Consider the following 24,525-nt stretch of genomic DNA (forward strand, 5'->3'; position numbering starts at 1 on the left):
CAAATGACACAATGGATTTATTGTTCTTCTTGATATACATTGTCATGGCAAATTCAAAAAGTCCACGGCAAATGTGAGTGAAAGAAGTTCGAAAAATAAATCTAACCATTAGATCAAAATAAGTCCAAATTATTTAATTCATTTCACGTTTTTTTTTTCATTCATGATCATCAAATTCAGCCCTTGAACATATCACACAAGAGTTTTTCCATGGGCACGCTTCCAATCGTCCTGCCAAAGAATATTTTCTCCACCCTGTCTGACGGTACGAATCTTAGAGACGGAATCATCAGAAGTAGGCGTCCAAACCTAAAAAAAAAAAAATCGCTCCGTATTCTTTTCATGTGTTCTTTATTACTTTACAAATCGAAAATATCATTTGTCATAAAGACAATATCTCAAACTTGATTTTGATCCCATACTTGATTTTGTCTCTACTTAATTAATTTTAGAAATAAACAATCCTCAAAATATGTATAATTATGTAATTTGATTTTTTTTTAAATACTGAATATTCAGTAAAACTGATATACATGTACCTGACATGCTGTGTTGGGTAGTTAGATCGCACGTGCTGTGACAGCATTAACTGGGCTTGGTCTTGGAAGTTTTCTACCTGAATGGGATCTTTTAATCCACGAGTCTCTATTTCAAGGAAAGAAGACATTATTATTTTTGTGTGTGTCTTGTTAAAATTATCTACACCGCATACATTGAATATTTTTTTTTTAAAAAAGAGTTTTTAGAGAAAGCATTAGTTAGCATATTTTCTTTCCATATCGGAGAGGATCAATTATTATCTATGTCCAGACCACCCCTACTAGATGCGTAGGAGACAGGTTTATATTTTCATTACTCCATTGTTGTAAAGCGGTTTGGGTTTTGAGTCTATTCTATTTCCACAAACCGGGTTTGTGGAAATGGAATGGACACAAAATCCGTGGCTTGCGACGATGAAAGCTTTTATACCTGGCTTAAATAGAGCGATTGCTTTCAAGCAAGCAAATTCAGCAGGATCCACTTGCGTGTTTTTAAATTTTCGGAATATTTCTTGGAGTAAACGAACGTCCGGATACTGGTTTCCTGTTTTAAGGTTTGTCATTTGCGGCTGCACGGTGTCATGCGTCATAAGGAGCGGTGACGTCTCCATCGGCATCGACCACTGAATGGCGCATAGCAAGAACAATTCACTCCAAGCTTCTTCCAGAAGAATTACCTTATAAAACATTATTAGTATTTGAAATAATTACAAGATATTAGCTTAAAATTATCTTTATATTTTTCTTCAACTGTTTTGTAAATGCATTTTGTATATCCTTCAAATATAGTTCTAACATTAGCCGTGTCTACTACTAGACAAGAAACCTTGCAGTCTTTGAAATGGTCATGAAATGATCTTTTTATAATCTGTGAAAATGCTTATTAACAATGGAATTAGTTTATCTTTTAAATTTCAGAATCCAAATACCTGATCTCTGAAAGGTAAATTTGCAAATGATGGAAGATTTTTTGCCCACCGAATGGCAACAAATAACAATCGGGCTGAGCACTCGTATATCGTTTCTTGGCCTGTCGAGTAAATTAGAGGTTCTGAGTATGCATGTGGATGAGGAACGATATTCTGCTCGGTTTCAATGTTTGTGACATCTATGTTTTCATCTCGACCTTCAATAAAGATTAGATAAAATACTGAAGGATGTTCTTTAATGCCAACAAATATTTACAGATGCAAATTATCTTGGATTAGCATGTTGAATTGCTTAAGCTTACTAGATTCTACTTGCTCCAGTTTTGAGTGAGCTTCAGGATGCGACATTCCCGGGAATACCCGACTATTAGCTGGGGGACTAAAAGCCGGGTGAGTGGCTGAGATGGTCACGTGAGATTGAATGAACGGATTATCCAGCTCAGCAGGTATCTGGTCGTGGCGAACTTGTGCTGTATTTCTCGGCTGGCGTTCATTCTGCACAGCTAACAGACCAATAAATATGAAAGGAAAAAGTTTTATGTATAGCCTCTACAATCCCAAAACTCATGATTGTTAATTTTTTTTAAATCTTAAACTCGAAGACCACTAGTGATTTCCTCCCTTTTTGTTAAAATGTTCGAAAGTGTCCAAGTGTTTACGTTGATTAAAAATTGCTCGGCTAAAGTCTGTAAAATACGCATCCAAATAATGTAGTCCGAAATGTCTGACGTTTTCCAGGAGTTTTCACGATTTTGATATTTTACGTGCCAGGAAAACGTCAGAACCGGCGCCATTATGAAAAAGGAAATTTCGCTGCTCCCAACTGAACTCGATTTTCGACACTTGCAAATCGAATTAAATGTCAAATTCAAAACTTATCAATAGCACAATGATTCTAGTTCTCACCAATATCGCTTAATTAAGAAATAAGGTATCATTTTTAAACTTTTATCGGGATGTACGAGGGTGATAAAAAAGTTCGCGAACTAATTGAATTACTTTCATAAAAGAAATAAAATTATGTTTTAGTGTTTATTATTTTTTAAAATAGTCCTCTCTAATTTTAATGCACATCTGCCACCCTTCTCAAGTGATCCAGGCGGTCACGTGACATGCCCCGTAGCGTTCTTATATTTCTTACCAAGCAAGTTATTTTTTATAACAAGAATACTCCGTTTGTCACAAATGGCCAAATCTCGACAATAGGATGGGTGGATAAAGATATCTTTTTCCAGAATGAGTATGGTGACCATCACAACCCGACTCTTTTGTCTTGTGTGCGTCGCTTTTCCATTGTGGATAAAGTATGGGCGCCTTTTTTTTTTTATCATATCTCATACCTTTAAAGTCTAAAGTAAACGATATTTAAGGGATTTAATATTATTGTTGAGATATTCAACTATTTTTTTAACTGTAACTTGGCGATCTTTCATAACAAATTGCTCAACTAAAGACAGATCTCTTCCCCAGCTTACTTTCACTGGGCACCAGAACAAGTATCATTTTTAAGCATCTCCATGCCTTCACTTAAACAATCAATCCAATTAATTATATTAAAGTTCTGGCAAGTCTTTTGTCTTCATAAACCTTGTACAAATCATTATATGCTACTGCCAAGGAATTTTCAAGATATACGTTAAACTTTCAAGCCGTTCGTTGCTCGAGTACGACTGAGTCAACCATTTTTTGTCGCAAGTCATCTACATATTGACGTCATTTTCACATTTCACAAACATAGATCAAACATAACGTAACATCTACTATTTTTAGACCATGTTTATGACTATATGTGTGCCAAATTTCATTTTGGATCTGAACTTTGGTTTTGTAAATATAGAGATAGTTCGCGAACTTTTATATCACCCCTCGTATATACGGGTTGGTCATGTGATCAAATCCCATAAAGCCCGAAGGAACAATAAAAGCGATATTGGTAAGTATTAGAAGCATTGTACTGTTGATAAGATATGAGTTACATATTTAATTCGATTTGCAAGTGTCGAAAATCGAGTTCAGTTGGGGGCGGCGAAATTTCCACTTTTCATAATGGCGCCGCGGTTCTGACGTTTTCCTGGCACGTCAAAATCGCGAAAAAAGCCTGGAAAATATTAGATATTTCGGACTACCGAATAATGTTGCTGTACTGTTTTATTGTCGGTGGAATATTAATAATTTGGAAACTACATTTCAGTTGTAATTGGTAATATTTTTCTGTCTGCTAGTAGATACTATTCAAAACCAAATTACCATCTTTGTTCATTCCCATATGCAGACACTTCTTCAGACGGCAGGCCTGGCATTGATTTCTATGAGCCTTATCGACCAAACACATACCCGTGCCCGCCTGACATCTGCAATCAAAACATAACATTGTGAAGATATTCAGAGTCTTGATAGTTTATAATAGTGTAAAACAATTAGTAAATAGATTTTTTTAAACTCACCTATAGATCAGTTTTCTTCGAACACTTCTCTTAAAGAATCCACTACATCCATTACAGGCCAAAATCCCATAATGCTTTCCACTGGAGGTGTCCCCGCATACCACACACGTCAGCCCCGGGGATCCCCTCTTCATGGGTCCACACTGTGGAGTGATGGGGTGTGGATGTATTAGAACAGGAGAGGAAGTGGATATAGGTATCGAAGGAATGGAGGGACCGGGGGACGAAAGAGTCGATGATGAAGATATGTCCGATGCTTGAGAATGATGTAAATCTAAATAAAAGTATCATTATACATTAAATAATTACGATTAGTTAGGGTCTGTGATTGATTTGGTCTATTTTAAAGTAAAACATTTAAGATATTTCTATTTTTATAGTAATTTTTAAATTGTCTTTGATGGGTACATCAATATCATGGTATATATTATATCCAGTAAAATATAGAGTTCAGCCTCAAACATAAGGGGGGGGGGGGTTAATAAGGGGGGAGTGTTTAAAGAACATGTTCGTGTAAGACAAAAAAATGAATAATAACCTTTATTAATAACCTTTATAGTTTGATATACTCAAATATTGTTCAATATTGTTCAATCTTGATCAATCTAACTTAAGAAACGCACAAGAAAGACCCCCCCCCCCCCAATAAGATTTGAGTACACGTCCTTTAGGACGTCCAATTTTTCCATCGTAATCAATTTTGCCAGGCATGATGAATTTTAACAGTTGAACATCAAATAAGATATACTTGTATTTGGCAAGTTGAAGAAAAGATCATTAAATAATCCGAAATAAAGCGTAGAAAACTCCTAGAGCAATTTTTAAGCAGGATTTATAGATATGTCTAACTATGGTCATGGCGTTCACTAAATAATGAATGATAAGAAATTCATATAAAATGAGTACTCCATAATTGTCGTGTAGTCATTATATGAATTTCTTTATTTATTGAGTACACGACAGTATCCACAGGTGGACAAAAGGAAACGTAAATCGATAACTTAAAAGAACATTATATTGTTCAATAAAACGTTTACACGAGAAAAAAAAATACATTTAACAAAAGTATTTTCTGTTGCAATTACTTGTCTCATACAAATTGAATAACCTTTTACTATATGAAAAACATTTTGAGAGAGAATTTCTGCAGAGAAGAATATTTTTAAAGGCGTTAACAGAGTCTTTATACAAGATGCACACAAAACAATTTAATTAAAATGCATTTTAACAAGGAAAAAAAACTTTTTTCCCAAACAAAAAATTGTCATAAAAATATATAGCCCTGGGTTTCATTCTTTATCAAACATAACAAAATTTTTAAAACTTGCTAATCTACAAATCAATGTTAGCAATCCGTTCTATAGTCCTGTTCCTTTCTTCATAAAACAAATATTGATAAAATCTCTAATTGGGTACAGTTGTGTAATCATCCTAAAAAAGTACACCACTATTTATTTTCTCCCTCGTTTCACTCCGACGAAAATAAATATTTTCTTGACTAATTTATTTAAAAAACAAAGAAAAAAATATATTGTAGGATTGTTGCGTTCGTTACAAATAGCTTTTTATTCAAAATAACACAATTAATGTTAATATCGTAGAATGTTTTTGCAATACTGTTATCTGGCTAGAAATTATAAAGAGGTCAAATGTAAATGAAAAGCCTATTTATCTAGCTTCTTGCTACATACCACCAGAAAAAAGTACCTTCTATAAAAAGGAAGATGTAGATATTTTTCAGTATTTAGAAGAAACAATTTGCAGATTTTCTGGCAAGGGAAAGGTTTATTTAACTGGGGACTTAAATGCTAGATGTGGTAATTTAGATGATTTTATAAGGAACGATATGATAAATAAATCGGTATCAGATACTATGCAAGTTTTTACTGATTACGATCTAGATACAAACGAGTCTACAAGAAATAATATTGATGGTTTTGTGAATAATTTTGGTAGAAAACTGACAGACTTGTGTAAAACCACTGGCATGCGAATTATTAATGGAAGACATAAAAATGATCTACATGGGGGTATAACTTTTTATGGTGCAAATGGTATGAGTACCATTGATTACCTAGTAACAAATAGTGAAAACGCTAGTAATATTGTAGATTTTACTTTAGGAGATTTTACTGTTTTTTCAGACCACGCACCAATTATTTTTTCTCTAAATGGGTCATACAAAGAAAGTGATGTTGTTTGTGATCAAGAGCAGTCAGGTAGAACGGTCTTTAAATCAGTAAAATGGGTAGAAGAAAATGTAACACAGATAAATACTACTCTCAGTAATAACTATGACTTGCTTTCTAATTGTCTGTTTCATTCGTTTGATAGCACAGAAGAAGTAAATCAATGTGTAGAAAATTTTAGTAAAACTTTATGTGATTTAATACTACCATACTGTAAAACTATACAGAGTAATAGCTCTATTTCTGTGAATAGAAATATTAATTCATTACAAACCGAAGATAAACCATGGTTTAATGAAGAGTGTAAGTCAAAGTACTTAGAATATAAAACAGCTCTAAACCATTTTAATAAACAGAAATCTACTGATAATAGATTGCTATTACTTAATAAAAAATCGGCATACAAAAAAATTATGAAAAAATGTAAACACAGTTATGAGAGACATCAAGGTAATAAAATCGAGTATATCCGGAAGTACAATTCTAAGAAATTTTACAAATTGTTTGAACGTAAGAAAGGGCAAACAAGTTCAGATTTATCTGCTAATAATTTCTTAGAACATTTCAAAAACTTGCTTGAAGGTAATACAGAAAGCAGTAGGAATAATGAATTTAATCACATAGAGACACAACCATCAGTATACTGTGAATTAGATCAGGAAATCACGGAACAGGAAATCGAATATGCTATTGATAAATTAAAGCATGATAAAAGTAACGCAGAAGATTGCATGATTAACGAATTCTTTATACATTGTAAACAAATACTCATGCCTATTTTATGCATGTTATTTAACAAAATATTTACATCAGGCCATTATCCAGAGAGCTGGTCTACTGGGTGTATAGTGCCAGTATTTAAGAAAGGGGATACAAATAATCCTAATAATTATAGAGGAATCACACTTGTTAGTTGCATGGCCAAATTATTTACAAGCATATTGAATAATAGACTAATGCATTGGGACAAAGAATATAACATAATTACAGATGCACAATTTGGATTCAAGCCAGGTGCAAGTACCATTGATGCAATATTTGTACTACAGACGCTAGTTAACAAATTTTTAAGGAACAAAAGGAAACTTTATTGTTGTTTTGTGGATTATCAAAAAGCCTTCGATTATATCAATAGACTTAACTTGTGGCTTAAAATTAGTTCTCAGGGTATTCAAGGGAAATTACTTTGTATTATTAAGTCTTTATATGATAATATCAAGGCATGTGTAAAATATAATGGCTTACTTACAGAGTATTTTAAAATTACGTCTGGTGTGTTACAAGGAGAAATTTTATCACCATTGTTATTTTCTATGTATTTGAATGACTTTGAACGTCACTTTATTACAAATAATTGTCCATCAATTGAACTGCAGATGATAAATATATTTTTACTGATGTATGCAGATGATACTGTTTTAATATCTGACTCTGCTGATGGTTTACAAAGAATGTTGGATGCATTGTATACATACACCACGGAGTGGAATTTAACTGTAAATGTTGAAAAAACAAAAATATTAATTTTTCGCAATAGTCGTAAAATCCTTGAAAATGAACGTTGGATATACAACGGTTGCATTGTTGAAGTTGTAAATCAATTTAATTATCTAGGAATGTTGTTCAATTATAATGGCAAATTTGCTGAAACACAGAAACATTTTTCATGTCAGGGTAAAAAAGCTATGTATGGTGTAAATAGTAAAACCAGGGATTTGCATTTTAACGTAGAAACACAATTAGCAGTATTCGATACCTATATTAACAGTGTAATGAGTTATGGAGCTGAAGTATGGGGATTTCACAAGGGTCAAGATATAGAAAATGTTCATTTAACTTATTGTAAAAGAGTTTTAAAAGTCAGACAAAGCACCAGTAATGATGCAGTTTATTGTGAATTAGGTAGATTTCCACTTATACTAGAAAGGAAAAAGAAAATTTTGAAATATTGGGTGAAATTAAAAAACAGTGATAATTGTATTTTACAATCATGTTATCAAGATATGGTGGAAAATAATGATGAATGGATTGTAAACATTAAGAAGGAATTTCAAAGGCTTGGTTTAACTGACATGTATAATAGCAATTGTATTGATAATAATTCTTTGAACATCGTATTTCAAAGAATGTATGACGGTTATAAACAAGATATTATGGCAAGAATTTGTAATTCTCCTAAATATTTTTTATATCAACATGTAGTGGATAATGTTGTACTACAGACGTATTTAAGAAAACCATTACATTCAAAGTATAGAATACCTATTAGTCGTTTAAGACTATCAGCGCATGATTTAAAGATAGAGAGGGGAAGGTATTGTAACATAGAAAGAAAAGATAGAAAATGTGAAATATGTATATCAGATGAGATAGAGGACGAATTTCACTTTGTATTAAAATGTCCTCGATATGAAGAACTAAGAATTAAATATATCAAGAGTTATTATTTTAAAAAACCATCAGTTTTTAAATTAGTACAGTTACTGAGTTCCACAAATACTAAAGAACTATGTAACCTAGGTAAATTTCTGTATTTTTCTTATCAATTAAGAAATGATGTTTTAAATAGTGTACAATAAGAAGTGATAATACATTAAATGCTATTGTTTATGTAATTGCCACATGTAATGTATATTGTATAGCATATACTACACTTATCCTGTGCAAAGCTTATGTATAAATATTTATGTACATACTTTGTATACCTATGAGATGTAATGTCTCTGGTTCAAATAAAACAAACAAACAAACAAACACAAATCAATTATATAATTTTTACAAAATAAACAATGCAAGGGCTGGGCGGGCAGGGAAAGCCAAAGAAACAAAACGACCTGCGATTCTTTGTAATGAACGTCGCATTAATCGAACATTTACCGGTAAATGTATTTATAGTGAGCGCTTTTAAAGCGCTCGCGCATGAAAAACCAGTATTCTTAAGATACGAAAATTCACGGAGAGTACCGAAGCTAAAAACGTAAAGAAATAGATATAGTTACATGTATGTTCTTTTCTACATTAAAACTCAAACCTAATGATTAATGATTTTAAAGTTAAATTATAAGGAATGACTCTAATTCTTGACCAAATTATTCGAGTATAACCTGGTTTGGGACAGTTTACGCTGTTTTATAAAAGCGTAAACTGACCCAAACCAGGTTATACTCGAATAATTTGGCCAAGAATTAGAGTCATTCTTAAAATAACATATCTATTATATTATATTATGTATATACAATGACATGCAATAATATTAATAATATAAGTAATTTTTATTTATATAAATAAATCCTACCAAATACGACAGCTATTTTGTAAGATTCGTTTACCTGAGAGAAAAATGTTATTTTTAGAGATATTTTATTGAAATTTTTATGCATTATTCAAAAAATGTTGATTATGGTTATGCCAATTTTTAACTTCATAGTATTAGTGAAACAAAAGATACTGAAAATGTTGGCGTTTTTCTGGGACAACCCTCGTACTTACACAATGAGGAAATTCCGAATATTTACATATTGAAACCAGTTTTAAAAACAAGATATTTTCAAGGATTGCCATGATATTAAAGCGACATAGTCCGTAACATTAGAAAAACTATAGTTGGCATAACAAAAGTATCTTTCCTTTACAAACTTATGGTGATTCTGAACCCCCACAACTCAACAGAGGGATAAAAAAGAATGCAGTTTGGCTATATCGATAGCTCTAACCATACAAGGAAGCAGAACAATACATGAATATATACAAAATATCTTTTGCAGAAAAATAGTTCTGGAAAAAATCATGCCACATAAGAGGAGATTGCTACTAAAATTTTGCCTATTCAGTTATGAATTTTTTGTTTTGAATATTTTAAAAACAGTGTTCCAATGTGGTATTTCTGAAAACAAGAGTCCTCTCTCAAAAATATCTCGATATTCAAGATCTCTTAATAATAAATATTCATAATATTTTTATTAACTGAACACTTGTGCAAATACGAGGGTTGATTCAAAAGTAATGTGACAACTGCTATAAAATCTTTGATAATCGAAAGTTTTCATCAAAACTTTTTATACTAATACCTGTGTCTATTTTGACTTTGCCATAAAATTTCATTCGGATATATGCAATACAGTAAAACTTGTTTAATTCGAACACCGAAATTGGCTGGATTAGATAACATTCCTGATTAGACAACATTTCAAACAATTGAAAGTTCTAAAAGGGACTAAATGTAAACATCCTTATAGGCAAGATTTCGATATATACAACATCAGGATTAGACAAGTTTCACTGTACTTTCAAAAAATATTTAAAATAAATACAACGCTACATGGGTCTCGTCTATCGCCGCACGACAAAATGTATCGACTTCGTTATGACGTTTCACGTCGACATTCATTTTGAATCTGGTTATACCTAAGATTTACGCAAAAAGGAGTGAATTTAGAATAAACAAAGTTCAAATAAATCTAATACTACAACTCAAAAAAAGACGGTTTAATAGCAATATAGCAGAAAAGATTATTAATCTATAGAAGCACGTGAGAGGTTAAAAAGATATATGCGAATGAACTGAAAATAAGTGCCGAAAAGCAACGTCATATAAATAACGACGTCAGTAACATTCTTGCCGTGCGGCCATAGACAAAATCTAATGTTGTGTTTATTTTAATATTTTAAATAGTTTTTTTATATTATCGAATGAAATATTCAGGCAAAAGTCAACACAGATAAGGGTATTAGTATGTCAAATTTTGTTGATAACATTTGATTATTAAAGATTTTTATTTATTTGAGAATAATTTTATTCGTGATATACATACATGTAGTAGTCTATACAATGAAGATTTTTATAGAAGTTGTAACATTATTTTTGGATCAACCCTCGTACATGTAATTTTCTCTTGAAAGAATTCTTTTTCACGAATTTGTTTTTGTAACTTTCGACACAAGTCAAAAATTAAAAAAAAAATATGAAAAATTAAATTAGAGACCATCTCACTTTAAAAATAATTAAATAGCTTTGCAATGTACACTCTCAGATTAGCAGATACAAACATATACAGCACCTTGTAACTCTGTGCATTCCGAGTACCATTTATTTTCATTAACTTAATAAAAATCCTCAAAAATGTATTTCTCCAGATGATCTATTTGTAAAAAATTAAGATTATTAGGCATTATTTATTATTTAACATGTAATTAAGGGTGTTTTATATTATGCTTGTTTATATGATGAGTGTAAAATTAATGTATAAACATGTTACTATAAAAAAAAACTTATAAAATATCACATTAAAAGTACGTTATGATTATATATTTATAAATATAGTTTAAGTACACTTGATTTTATTTTTTTTTAAAAATGTCATAGTTATTTAGTGTCCATTATTTTGTTCTTTGTTTTTAAAAGTATTTAGAAAAAAAAGTTCACTAACTAAATATTTTAAGATAGGAAAAATATAATTTGAAATTTAGTATGTAATAAGTTATTTATTATCTTGTTGATGAAGTAAATGAGTGCAGACAGTAACATGTTTCTTATATGTTTTTAAAAAAGTCAAATTGCAAAAATTTTCTTCAGGAACCACAACATAAAAGTGGCATGCAATGAAGGAGATAACATTGGAAGTAAGCATTTCTTTTAAATATAGTAATATAAATGTTATACAGAGGTGATCAAGTAGGTGACCTCTGAACACACCATAAGTGTGTTTTGTATCACTTCTGAGGCGCAACATTTGGTGTCTATAATTTTTGTTTGAAGAAATGGTAATTAAATTGTGAACTGTTTTAATGCCTCGACACGTCTCTATTCTATGAAAGAGGAACTCATTATCTGCAGAATAACCATGTACTGGTCTGATTTTACTAGATAAACTCTGGGGGTTACAGATGAAGTAAAAGATGACCAAGACTAAAGTTCAGCACGTAGAAGAAACAGATATCGGGTTTCCAGACCAAAGAGAATTCAATAGATCACCATTACAGCAGAAAAATAAAAATGGAGCACAGGTGGAGAAATCAAACAAACGTTTGGTACAGGTGTTGAAGTCTGCTATCGTAAAGGAAATTTAAAACACGGATTAAAGCTTTAAAAGATAATTTAATGTTGTTTACTAGACATGTGAATAAGCTAAAAGAAAAAGATGAATCCTTAATTTAAAATTTACCAATCTGTACCGACCATATTCTTCTCAAGAATATCAGAAAGTTAATTACCTCCACCGGCAAGATGATATGAATTTCGTTTTTCATGAACAGTTTACTTTTAATAATGTTAGTTACTCTTAGTTGGTTCAACTAAGTCTCATAAGGTCAAAATGTCCTAACAAAATGCCATTTTCAACTATAGTTTACTCTAATCAACTAAAGCTTACTATAGTATATCAAAGTTTTTACTGTAGAAGATCAAAGTACTTTACTATAAAATTTAAATAATAATACCGTTGTATCTATCAATCTCTCAAATGAGTTTTTTTTTATATACAGAAAGAAAAAAATTACTTGTTTATTCAAATAATATCCCCCCCCAAAAAAAAAACTTGGAAATGCCCCCCCCCCAAAAAAAAATATAGAGTAAAGTTTCAAAGTAAATCAAAGTTAATTCAAAGTTTAATTTCAAATTCAAAGTAAAGTATCGAAGTATTAAAGAATTGTAATTCATAGTTAAGGTCTTCCGCTCCAGCGGGAGACCTTCTACTGATTCTGATGGTTAAGATTATTCTTATTATTCTTTTTTTTTTTTTCCTAGACGCCAACTTTGAAGCTTCATATCTTCCTCAGTTCTGAACGGATTTTGTTCAAATTTTCAGAGCTTTCAGACTTTACAAAACACTCTCAGAATACGGTTATACAATTCGGAAATTACCTTCTGTTCACGAGTTATTCCCCTTTGATTGAAATTTTTAGGCCTTCGATTTCCAGACAAAGGCTCTGAGACTGTAATAATTGGAGCACAAAACCCTTTGAATTTGAAAAGAAGAAGCATTGAAGTTGTGCACATCGGTTTTTGTTTTTTGATTTTTGCATTAAAAATGGCGCTAAAGAGGGGTCAAAAGTTGGAACGCGGAAAAGAGCAAAAATTTTGACATATTTTCCTTTATATCTTTAAAACTAAAAATATTTTGTTAAAACATGTAGAATAAAAGTTGTGCATAATTGCAAGAGCTTTCATTTGATATCATTTAAAAGGGGCTGGCCCCTAAAATTAGGGATCTAGAGCCCTTGAAATTTTTTGCTTTATAACTCAAAAACGGTAAATATTTCGATATGGCTTTCGGAATTAAAGTTGCTCTTTAACACCTTATTGATCTCATAAAAATGTTGTTTTGTTCGAGTATTGCGTAATATGTCGTAATATGAAGGTAAAAAGCAGGTCCCGCAAACAGGTAAGCGTTTTCATTCGGCAAGTAAATCAGAACTCTTCATGTGTATAACTTAAACAAACTTGCTATAAATAATATACCCTACTGTATTTAATGCTAATTTTCTTCTAAATAAGGTTTTAAACGTGTTCTGTGTACTCATAAATTATATTTTACAACTTTCTTTTCTTTTTTAATTTAGTTTTAAAGGGAACAACGTCTTCAAATAAAGGAAGGAATTAAATGTATCTATATAACTATATAAGTAATATTAAACTTTAAGCATTGAATAATTAATGATCATTAACTGTACGCATTTTAGGTTCTCCATGTTCACTTCGATGCATACAGTTATGTAACACAACCCGTGATCCCACGTTGCCGAGGTCACCAGTGTACCAGCCACCTGCGGTCATAAACCATGTAAACAAAACAAACATCTGTGATCGCGTTTAAAATCCATTGTGTAGAAACAAAGATTAATGAAACATAAGGTTTTTTTAATTTAATATCGAATCTTTAAGATAACTTAATCCCATCTTTGATTTAATCTTAATTCCAAACACAGGTGCATAAAATCATTTCGAATTTGAATCGCTTTCACCGGCCTGTTCACTGTCGACACTCGACACAACAATACATTGAAATCATTTCGAATCTTACATATTATTTTATTTCACACTATCTCACGCTTATTTTTATCAATCCTAATCGCCCGTGCATTTATTCATTTCAATTTTTTTGCGTTTTCATTGCCGACTTAACCATTAAGTTTGCAACAATTTATTTTTCTGTCTCATGTTTTAAACTGCATGTACACATGCATGATAATTGTAAGTGGAGGTGACTTTTTCAATTCTCGGCATCCTCACAATGTCAAGGTATTGTGATTTCGGAACCTTAATTGACATTGTGAGGATGAATTCTCGGGAAAATCGGAAAGTTTTACGGATACATACATACATGCATGCAAATACAGAACATGCTCTTCATGAATTTGAATGTACAAGTGTACATGTATATGCAAAGCGCCCCAAATATCGCATATCGAGAGTTTAAAATACAGAGAAATACAGAATTCCCCGTCTCTGTTTTACATTATCTTTGCAACAAAATATCGCTAAATCTGAAATCGATTTTATTGATTTATAGCTTATTTTGAAATATTTACATTTCCAATGTCTTTGTCCGAGATAAAATTACAAATTGTAAAAATACTTTATTTCTACATAAATCTACTGGTTCATCGATAGGCGCGGTTAAAAAAGATCACGTGTGGGGCGGGACAAATAGAGACAGACGCGGGGCTATTAGCACGGGAATTTGCAGAATCAGGAGCATGTAAATATAAGGAATAACTGTCAGATTTTTTGGATTCATGACGATGATCAATCGATTGGCTTGCGTGATAATTTTATGCATAAACGCCTTCGGCGATTATGCAAATTATCACGCAAGCCACTCGATTGATCACATCATGAATCCAAAAAATTAGACAGTTATTCCTTAAGTAAATAATCGGTCTGCTGAGTTGATAATGAGTTGTTTTTATAACGGATACATTTAGGGTATTCCGAATCACTTTTTATTGATTTTATTGATTATTTATTGATTTTATTAACAAGTTTATAAATGGTTGGTATTAAAGGAAAGCCAATTCTATGAAAAATCAGATCTACATTACACGGCGAGTCTATCTACGATACAGCGGCCTTGACAGGGGTTAAATTTACATCACCTTTTGAGTGTATTGCAGGTCACTTCAGGCTATTTCGAATCACCAGGTAAATAGCTAAAAACGGTCAGATAACAACGAATTAGTTGGTATTGTTTACCAAAAGTATCAAAAATAAAAAGAATTATTTTCTTGTTGATTGTTCTTGTTTATTTATTAAGTTATTAAAGCCACCACCCACCCACCCACCCCTCTGTAGGCACACTATAAAACAGCGTTCTCAGAGGCGGATCATGCAGAAAAGCAAATACCAACAAAATAATACTTTCAGAAATTACCTGATTGTAAATTGTTGTCATGTAATTAAAATATAATCCTGATAATTATGTATTTTTTTTTCACACATGTGATTTTTTTTAATGCAAAACAATTAACATTGAACTGTCATAATTCTACGAGTAGGCTACCAAAAATGATATAATGATGATAAAAAAAATTGTGAAAAGGAATTAAATCAACTCATATTTAGATATCATGATTATCAAGAATGACATATATATCACTGCATAACTTGCACGTACTCGTACACATCAACAGTGATCAATACTGATCAATTGTATACCGGGACCCGGGATAGTCTTATTAGCTCTTGCTTTGTCAAATCATTACTTTCATACCCCTTGCATTTAAGAAACAACATTTAGAAAATATCTGACATATAACATGTATGTAGCGCGTGCAATTTATTTGGCTGTGGGCATGTACACACGTGGTTCGAAATACTCCAAACTGTAGGGGGCTACAAATGCGGCCTTACATGTAACTAGTATATTTTTGAGGTGTTAGCAAAAACAAATAATACTCACAGAAGCTTATAAAATTGCCGTTCTATCGATACCTAACATGCCATGTTTCATCCACCAACAACGCCACGACATCGATGAGAAATATCATGCAACGTTTTTACACGGGCATTTTCTTCGAAACGGAAGGAAGTTGATGAATTAAAATATTAATTTCTACTAGTAAATCAACCTGTCAAATCTAACATGGGCCCACATAATACGACTAAATTCGTTTCATGAATTAACTGGTTCTTAACAAATATATGTACATTATACAGTATCTTTTCTTTAGATCTGTTTGTTTATTATTTTCAAACACAATCTGTACATATAACGTACACGAAATCCATGCACAACGGCGCTACGCCTGTCAATCAAAATCACTCGATATTGTAAACTCCGTCTGGTGCTACGGCAGCATTTCCGAAGTGATTCAAAATATTCTTTCGGCTAATTCTAATTTTTCGCGTTGAATAATAATATTTTGGAACAAAGTTGGAATTAAGACTGGAGCTGCATGCTGTGAATTTATCACACCTGCAGTCTTCCCTTCTTACATGTATATTAAGCATCTGTTAAGTAATGAATTAGAGAGCATAATATGCGGAACAAGTTTGATTGAGATTTTTACTTTTCCTTTAAGATAAAATGATTAATAACATAATTTATGCATCTAATAGATACATATAAATGTACAAAAATAGCTTTTTTAAAACAAGAATCTGTAATTGAAAATGTGGAAGTGAAGAGTTTAGGTAATAGTTCTTAACAAATGACAGTTCATTCCTTCCAAGTCTATATAGCTTTTAATTACGGTCGTGCGCTCTCCCCTTCAATTGATGTCTTATACATGCTTTTTAATTTTGTTTATGTATCAAGAAATTTCCACAGGTACTTGTGGACAGGACCCCACCCCCCCCCCCACCCCAATTCATCCCCGATGTTTGTTGGGACATTTTTTTCCACAAACTATATTTATTACACTTATTCATCAGGTGCACTATAGGAAAAAATCGAGTTCAAGTACCTGTGGAAATTTCTGTTTGATCCCTCCCCCCTCAAAAAATTGAAATTGCTTTCCACGGGTTTGACCACAGGTACTTGTGGACTAGACCCCCCCCTCCCCAACCCCCAGATATTCAACCTCGGGGCTTGTACATTTTTTCACAAATTATATTTTTTGCACTTATTCATCATCTGTACCATATGAAAAAATCGTGAAAAACCCCAAATAATCGTTCCACACAAAAAATGCCTCACTATGTATAGTTCAAAAATTGATTTTTCATATTTCTTGATGAAATCAACATAAAAAAATCAACACAAAATTAATACCGAATTACATATAACTTGCATTTATCATTTGAATTTATCGTAAAGCATAAAATCTGTTCTGCGGGCTTCAAGGCCAGCTCAGGAACCTAAAGATGTCCTCATTTTCCAAGTCCAGAACAGAACGTAAAATAAATGAAATGAATCACACGATCACTGGGATGAACTCAAAAAAAGAAGACTCTTGAGGAAAAGATATTTTGATTCGACTTATAGACTGAAATAAACTGATATTCTCTTTTTGTCACTCTTTCCTGGTGCCCTGGGACTCTGAATGTAGGATCAGTTTTTTTTCACAGGTCCGTTGTACGGATTGTACCGGGGGGGGGGGGGGGGAGACTTTTCTGAAAATAGTCTTTTGCTGTAGTTTTAATATGTAAATTTTGATTTAGTTGCTGCTTGTCCCCTCCCCACTCTTTGTTCCTCTACGGTCATACATAGGCAAATCGCTGCAAAAATGTAATGACCCCCCCCCCCTCCAACACACACATTTTTTTTTTATTTCAATGTGTATTGAGATAGAACTTAAGATTGGAAAACATTTTCTGTATATCTCTACATGAAAAATATAAAACAAATATTTTTTTATATTTCCTTATGAACACAACATTCTAGTAGATAATTATGCATAGCTAATTAAATACTGAATTGAATATTTCTCTTTGCAGACAATATGTTCTGCGTTATAGATCATGACGTGAAAGTAATGCACCTTGTAATCCTTTGGATTTTCAGATTTAAGGCCAGTGCGAAAACCCAAAGACACCAACATTTTTTATGCTGTTGTAAACGAAGATCCCAGGGCATACGCAGTTTTTGTCCTGTCCGATGGTCTATTTGTCTGTTAGCCTATGTTAGCCTGTTTGTCCGCAAAAACTTCAACTTTGCCCATAAAATTTGATTGGTTGGGACTATTGCTTTCATATTTCTAATATGTATTCCTTGTAACAATGACTTTCTTCAGGTACCAACATATTTGACCTCTTGACCTTGAACTTGGAGTTTGATCCTCTTTTGCAAAATCTTACCAAACTATAACCTTGGCCAAAACTTTTGAACAGTTGGTGCTAGGGCTTTTATTCTTCACTTCTGTATCCTTTGTGATAAGTCTCCTCCTTGGGTATAAATATGTTTGACCATTTGACCTTGACCTTGGAGTTTGACCGACTTTTAAACAACTTTAGCCTTGACAACAACTTTTGAATGGCTAGTACTAGGGCTTTCATATTTCATAGGTGTATTTCTTGTGACAAGGCCTGTCATTGTATACCAACAATTTTGACCATTTTACCTTGACCTTTGAGTATGTCCTACTTTTGAAAAACTTTAACCTTGGTTTTAACTTTTGAACAGTAGGTACTAAGGCTTTTTTATACCACATGTGTATTCCTTGTAACAATTAAGACCTCCCCTCAAGTACAAACAATTATGACCCCTTGACCTTGAGATTTGACCTTTTAAAGAAATTAACCTTGGCCATAACTTTTAAACTGTTGCTACTTTGGCTTTCATATATATTTCACAGTAAATTCTCTGTTCAAGACCTTTCTTTGGGTAAAAACATTTCTTTTATCTTTTGACCTTGAACATGGAGTTTGACGTACATTTGAGAAACTTTAACTTTCGCCATAAGATGCCATATGGGGGCATCAGTGTTTCAAAAACACACCCTGTTCAGTATCCAAATTGGGCATAAAACATTTACAATGAACCTTTAAAGCAGTGAGTTGAACCTAATAAATTACGACTATAGAAATTATGATAATTCATTTCAATGTATGGTCTAAAAAAACGTTTATTATACCTCTGTGAAACTAGCTTACAAGTGAAAAATCACTAGTAAAATAGAATTTGATTGGCTAAGAAGGTCACGTGTCCATCATGTTTGCATTGCAACAAAACGTCGTGTTTCACGATTGTGGCGTCACAATTAAACCACTGAGGAGTTAGATTGTTTATAGCAACGCTGCTAACTTCGTTCGTGCGGTAACAACAACTAAAAATTCACCAAAAATCACCTTAATCAATGAATTGCATACAGATAGTAGATTAAACATTCTTTGTTAAAATTTTTGCACTTTTCAAAATTTGTTTATGGAAATACAGCTAACATACGACGTCATGTGACGTCACAGTCTAGACGTTCCAAATGTCTCGTGCGGTTTGAAAAGGCGGATCTTAAAATTAATTCGAACACAATGTCCTAGAGTAGTTAGCACAAAACATGCTACCTTACAATTCACGTGATGGAATTTAGTATTCACAAAGTTACCTGAAGTAAGAAATCGCGTGGTGAATTATAATATTCAACATGTCACAATCCTTGGTTACAACACAGAGAGCGAATGTAAGAAGAAGCAGTTTTTTCTCTTTTTAACCATGAGCGCATGTTTGTCTATTAATCTCCTTTAGACACATTGTTATTTATGCAAATATACAACTACTGTTAAACGTAGAACAATAGACAAACATGCACTGACTATGTATTAGGTCAGTAAAAAAGTGACGTCCTCATTTTCGAACGGAGATTCAAGAAATTGTGATGACCCCTGCCTTTGAAAACAGATTCGAACTTCGTAAATACACACTTTTATTTAACATAATTACATAATGTTGTAGATTGGATGTTGACCATTCTTGCAATAAAAAGAAAAATGCTTGTTTTGAAAGTTTATTTTGTCACAAATTTCCCATGCCCTTAAGTGCAGTCATCCTCTATAAAGGGTGGGATGAACACAGGAAACTTTTTCTCAGATTGCCTGAGATGGGTTTGTCCTGACCTTGAACAAAGGTTTTTTCCGGCAAGTTCAAGGTCACTGGCAGATAAATATTATTTTTTTCCATGCTATAACTGTGTAATATAAAATCACTGGAAGCTTTTACTTGATACAGAGATTGCTTATGATCGAAGAATGTGTTTTGACCTTGATCCAAGGTCTTTCTGGCAAGTTCAAGGTCACTGACAGAAAAGTGCAATATTCTTTTTCAGGTATATCTTTGTCATTGAGTATCAATGGAAGCTCATAATTTGTTCAAAGGTTGTTTTTGACCTTAGCATAGGTCATTTAGGCAAGTTCAAGGTCACTGATATAATAAGTGCAAAATTCAAAAGGTCTAGTCGCCCACATGGCGCAGTGGTAAGAGTGTCTGCTCTAGAGTCGTGGATTAAGGAGTTGATCTTTAGGTCACAGGTTCGAATCCCACTGTGGGACGCAGAGACCGATCCTTCGGATGAAACCGTATACTGGCAGTAGGTGCTGGCACGAAAAAGATCTCTCACTGCTCAATGGCCATGAGTGCCGAGTATACGGTAGGTCAAAATTTGCATATCTCCATCGGCAATTGGTGGCATCTCCATATGATTGAAAAATTCTCGAGAGGGACGTTAAACAACATACAAACAAACAAACAAAAAGTTCTATAATTTTGTAATAGAAAAAATTGGATGCATTTGCATTTCACTGAAAAGATGATATAAATATATCATCCAGAGTGTGTAATGGCCTTGACTTAAATTCGAAGTCACTTAGAATATGATGTTTTGGATGAATAGTCTGAAAGAATACGTGACTGTGAATTTTTTTATGTCGGTGACATACAGATGGAGTTTGCTCTTAACCAGCTGCAGAATGTGTCATGGCTTGATGCAAGGTTATTTGGACAAGTTCAAGTTCAGTGACAGGGGAATTTTACATTCCTTTACTGTCTTTCTACTGTTGAAACATTGAAAGTTGATGCCCCTTACAGGATTGTTTATAACCTTAAAATGTTGCATGACCTTGACTCAAGGTCGCTATGTCCTGTCCGGAGCTCCGACGGAAGACCTATTCGTTGCATTGCAACGAGCTCGGCTCTAGTTTATTATACTAATTGCTTGTTAGGATATATTTATATCTTTCTCTTTTCATTCACTAAGAACACTAACGTTTTGTTCTTCAGTTTTCACACACTTTTAATAAAATTACTTTTCCAAACTTGCGGAATATGGATATCTCTAAATAATAATTACCACGATGGAATGCTTTCTGTGTAACGTCACAAATGAAAGCAACTATTTATTTGTTTCATAAGAAATCGTCGTTGAACGGTCAACAAAAGAAATAGGAATAAACATACGCATTTTTGATCTTACAATAATTTTGCTGTGAATTTGAGAAATTCTCCACATTGATCTCTAACTTAGCCTCTTCATCATCCATCCCACCATAATCAAAATGGCGAAGATTTTTCCCGCTCTGCATAATCAGATTTTTATTCAATGTCTCTTTCATTATCTCCTCTTAATTCAATAAAAATATCACCAGTTTGGTTTGATTCAATAAACTCAAGGATGAAAGAATTGGGAATTACACAGTTAGATATCTAGTTAGTCATCAACTCCTATCATGATACGTGATGGTGAAGGAGGGACATCAAGTGGAAGGCTGAAAGTTAATTTCTAACCTTTAATTTGTTTTCTTAATCTACATATTCAATACCAGTTAATTTGCGGACGAATCCGCAGAAGAACTGTTACTGGGGGAATTAAATTTCTAACAAAAGCACTAAATGAAATATATTAACATTCCCTAAATTTAAAACGTATACAACTTTATTGCATGTATTTATGAATATATACATTTACTTTTCTTCTCATCCCTTTCTCCCCTCTCATTTTTTGAAAAACATTGGAAATATATAGCATCCTCACAAAGAACTATAGAGCACTCTATTACATAGAGTATCACTATTATGGGAAATGTAATAGCTTATTGCAGATTCCGTATATGTCATAAAAATATAAAGATTATTCTATACATTTAATTAGAAAGAAAATATGTAAACTTCTTGCAAATAAATTATCTAAAATTCAGTTAATAATATTATGAGTACTTATTTTACAGTATATAAAATTTAGCACCTATAATATAAAATTATCACCAATATTTGAAAACAATTAAGAATTTTCCATGTGTTATTATTATATAAAAATATAAAATATGTTTGGAGGTCATCATAAAAGCATACCGAATGTTACACCAATGCGCCAAAGTATATACAGTGTAACCTAATTAGAAACATCATTGTCAAGCAAAACTCTACGTAAAATTAGATACAGATTTAACATCTGATAGCATCTGAACTGGCTGAGATTTAAATCTCTAAGACAAGATGATCATAAAACAAGTATGTATTACTAATGATACAATTAATTTTATATTAAATTTTTATAATAAATTATATCATTAATTCTTTAAGAGGCATTTCTTTTTTTAATACCTATAACATAACTTTGCTTAACGTTTGTAGTGAGATTTGGTATCTCAAATTTTACCTGTAAGTTACACATGTACATAACATAAAACCAGAAGAAGACAAGATATAGTACCAAGATAAATCGAGTTAACATTCAGCTAAATCTTAAGGGATCATGCAAAAACCAGATCCACTGAGGCGACAAAAAATCATCTAATGAAAAAAGAAATAGAAACAAACACATATACAAGTACATTTTTCATGCTTTTTGCCATATTTGCCAAATATGACACGGTTTTCTTATTTTTTTTCCTCATTTACTGTATAAAATGAATATTATAAATAAAACATTGCCATGCTTTAATTATCATTCAAGATTAAACCATCAACTTTTAGAAGAAAACAATTATGCCATAAACCCTTTTTAATTTCATTCATATGAATGTAGAACACTTTTCACCTTGAATTAACTTTACACAATTCCTTACATTATAAACATTGCTAAATCAGTCTTCTAGTTTTCCCTTTCTAGGTTAGTCCTGTTATTCCCAATCTTTATATAACTTTTCAGCAAACTTACCAACGCGTGAAACTGGGGAGTCGTCATCAACATGATGGAGATCCATTCCTCTTGTCTTCAGAAGGACAGATGAAAATTGTTTTCTGCAATCACCATTTGCCGTCTGTTGCAACAATTCTTTGAAGACACGGACAATCCCGTTTTTATTTCTGTTTCTATTTGGTGCTTTTTAGGGATGATGCCCATTATGGATGATCCCAAGTTTCATTGGTCGAATGAGACAAAAGTCCAGCCTTTATTGTAAACTAAGAAACGTGAGGAAATTAATATGTAAATCAGCTGAGCCTTTGTAAGAAACACTGCATTGAAGCACTGCAAAATAGGCGAATTGATGTGAAGTACTGTATATAAAATTTAAAATTTCAATCGGTTATGTATAAAGCGATGGTTATTTATAAATATTAATAAGTTCATAATAATTACTACAACAATCTAGAAAAAAATATAATAAGTGTTGTTTTTTTTCCAAATATCTATGATATATATTTAGTATGTGCATCTAAATCTCTAAAATTCCCAGTCTGTATATATATATGAATGTGAGGAACCGCGTCTTGCTAGAAACAAACCTATTACATTTAAGAATTGGACAAAAACTTTTATTTAAAAAAAAAATTAATTTGTTATTTTTCAATCAACTATTGGTTTAACATTTACAGTAATGTGACACCTCAAGTGTCGGAACACAAACAGATTTGTAAAATAAAATGGCAGCAATGATGGGAAATGAATTTCCGCGACACGTGACCAATGGGTTGCGCAGCTGTTGAAGTGCAATAGATGACACTTGAGGACATTTGGATCTGTTACCGATACACGGTCTGTGTCATTTGGCTTTGAAATGGCATGTGCCTTTACTTTCCTTTACGAGCTTCACCTGTCACAAAGTCAACAAGTAGTGTGAATTGGAATGCAAGCCAGACGAATTTAAACCTTTTTTGTTTAGTCAACATATGTAATCTTTGATTGATATTATATGCAATTTCTCTGCATGTTAAAGTACGTAGGGGAATATTACTAATGATAGGGGAAGCTCGAACAAAAGGTGTAGATTTGCCTGTGAAGCCTTGCCTGTATGCACTTGTATGTATTTCTGCTCTTTATCTGCACATTACGGTGCGTATTTTATGGTTCAGAATATCTGGTACCGTTTGCAGGATACCAGATAGGGCTCCTCAGCCGTGGTTTATAGAAATGAGTTACATATTGAGTTCAGTGCATATTATATGGTCTAATCTTAAAAGAGGTATAATCTTTTTAAAATACACATGTATATACATGTTCACGATCCTCTTTAAAATGTAACGGTCCTTGTATTTTTAAACTTTAATAAAATACTTTTGTAAAGAGTTACTATGAGCTGGTGTGTTGTTGAATGACGATGATTAACATTAAGACTAGA

The 24,525-nt window shown here is 32.4% G+C and overlaps 1 protein-coding gene across 1 annotated transcript; it reads right to left on the reverse strand.

The window, feature by feature from the left end:
* Positions 1 to 176: 176 nt before the first annotated feature.
* Positions 177 to 21,579, reverse strand: LOC133182756 (photoreceptor-specific nuclear receptor-like). The gene is made up of 8 exons (XM_061317604.1): positions 21,441 to 21,579; positions 3,913 to 4,186; positions 3,716 to 3,819; positions 1,771 to 1,971; positions 1,469 to 1,665; positions 970 to 1,216; positions 540 to 645; positions 177 to 309 (listed from the first exon to the last, which is right to left on the reverse strand). The coding sequence occupies exons 1-8, from the start codon at positions 21,577 to 21,579 to the stop codon at positions 177 to 179; spliced, it is 1,401 nt and encodes a 466-aa protein (XP_061173588.1).
* Between the last annotated feature and the right edge of the window lie 2,946 nt (positions 21,580 to 24,525).

The sequence above is a fragment of the Saccostrea echinata genome, unplaced genomic scaffold (genome assembly GCF_033153115.1).
Source record: "Saccostrea echinata isolate AGI-Se365-2 ecotype Australia unplaced genomic scaffold, CSIRO_AGI_Sech_v1 ptg000009l, whole genome shotgun sequence".
Lineage (NCBI taxonomy): Eukaryota > Metazoa > Mollusca > Bivalvia > Ostreida > Ostreidae > Saccostrea > Saccostrea echinata.

Excerpts from the sequence above, each read along its gene's own strand:
- LOC133182756 (XM_061317604.1), bottom strand. The coding sequence starts at position 21,579 with ATGAAAGAGACATTGAATAAAAATCTGATTATGCAGAGCGGGAAAAAT. Across the intron at positions 1,217-1,468 it reads ATTTACCTTTCAGAGATCAG|GTAATTCTTCTGGAAGAAGC; the intron begins GTATTTGGATTC and ends ATGTTTTATAAG. Across the intron at positions 646-969 it reads AATCGCTCTATTTAAGCCAG|AGACTCGTGGATTAAAAGAT; the intron begins GTATAAAAGCTT and ends TCCTTGAAATAG.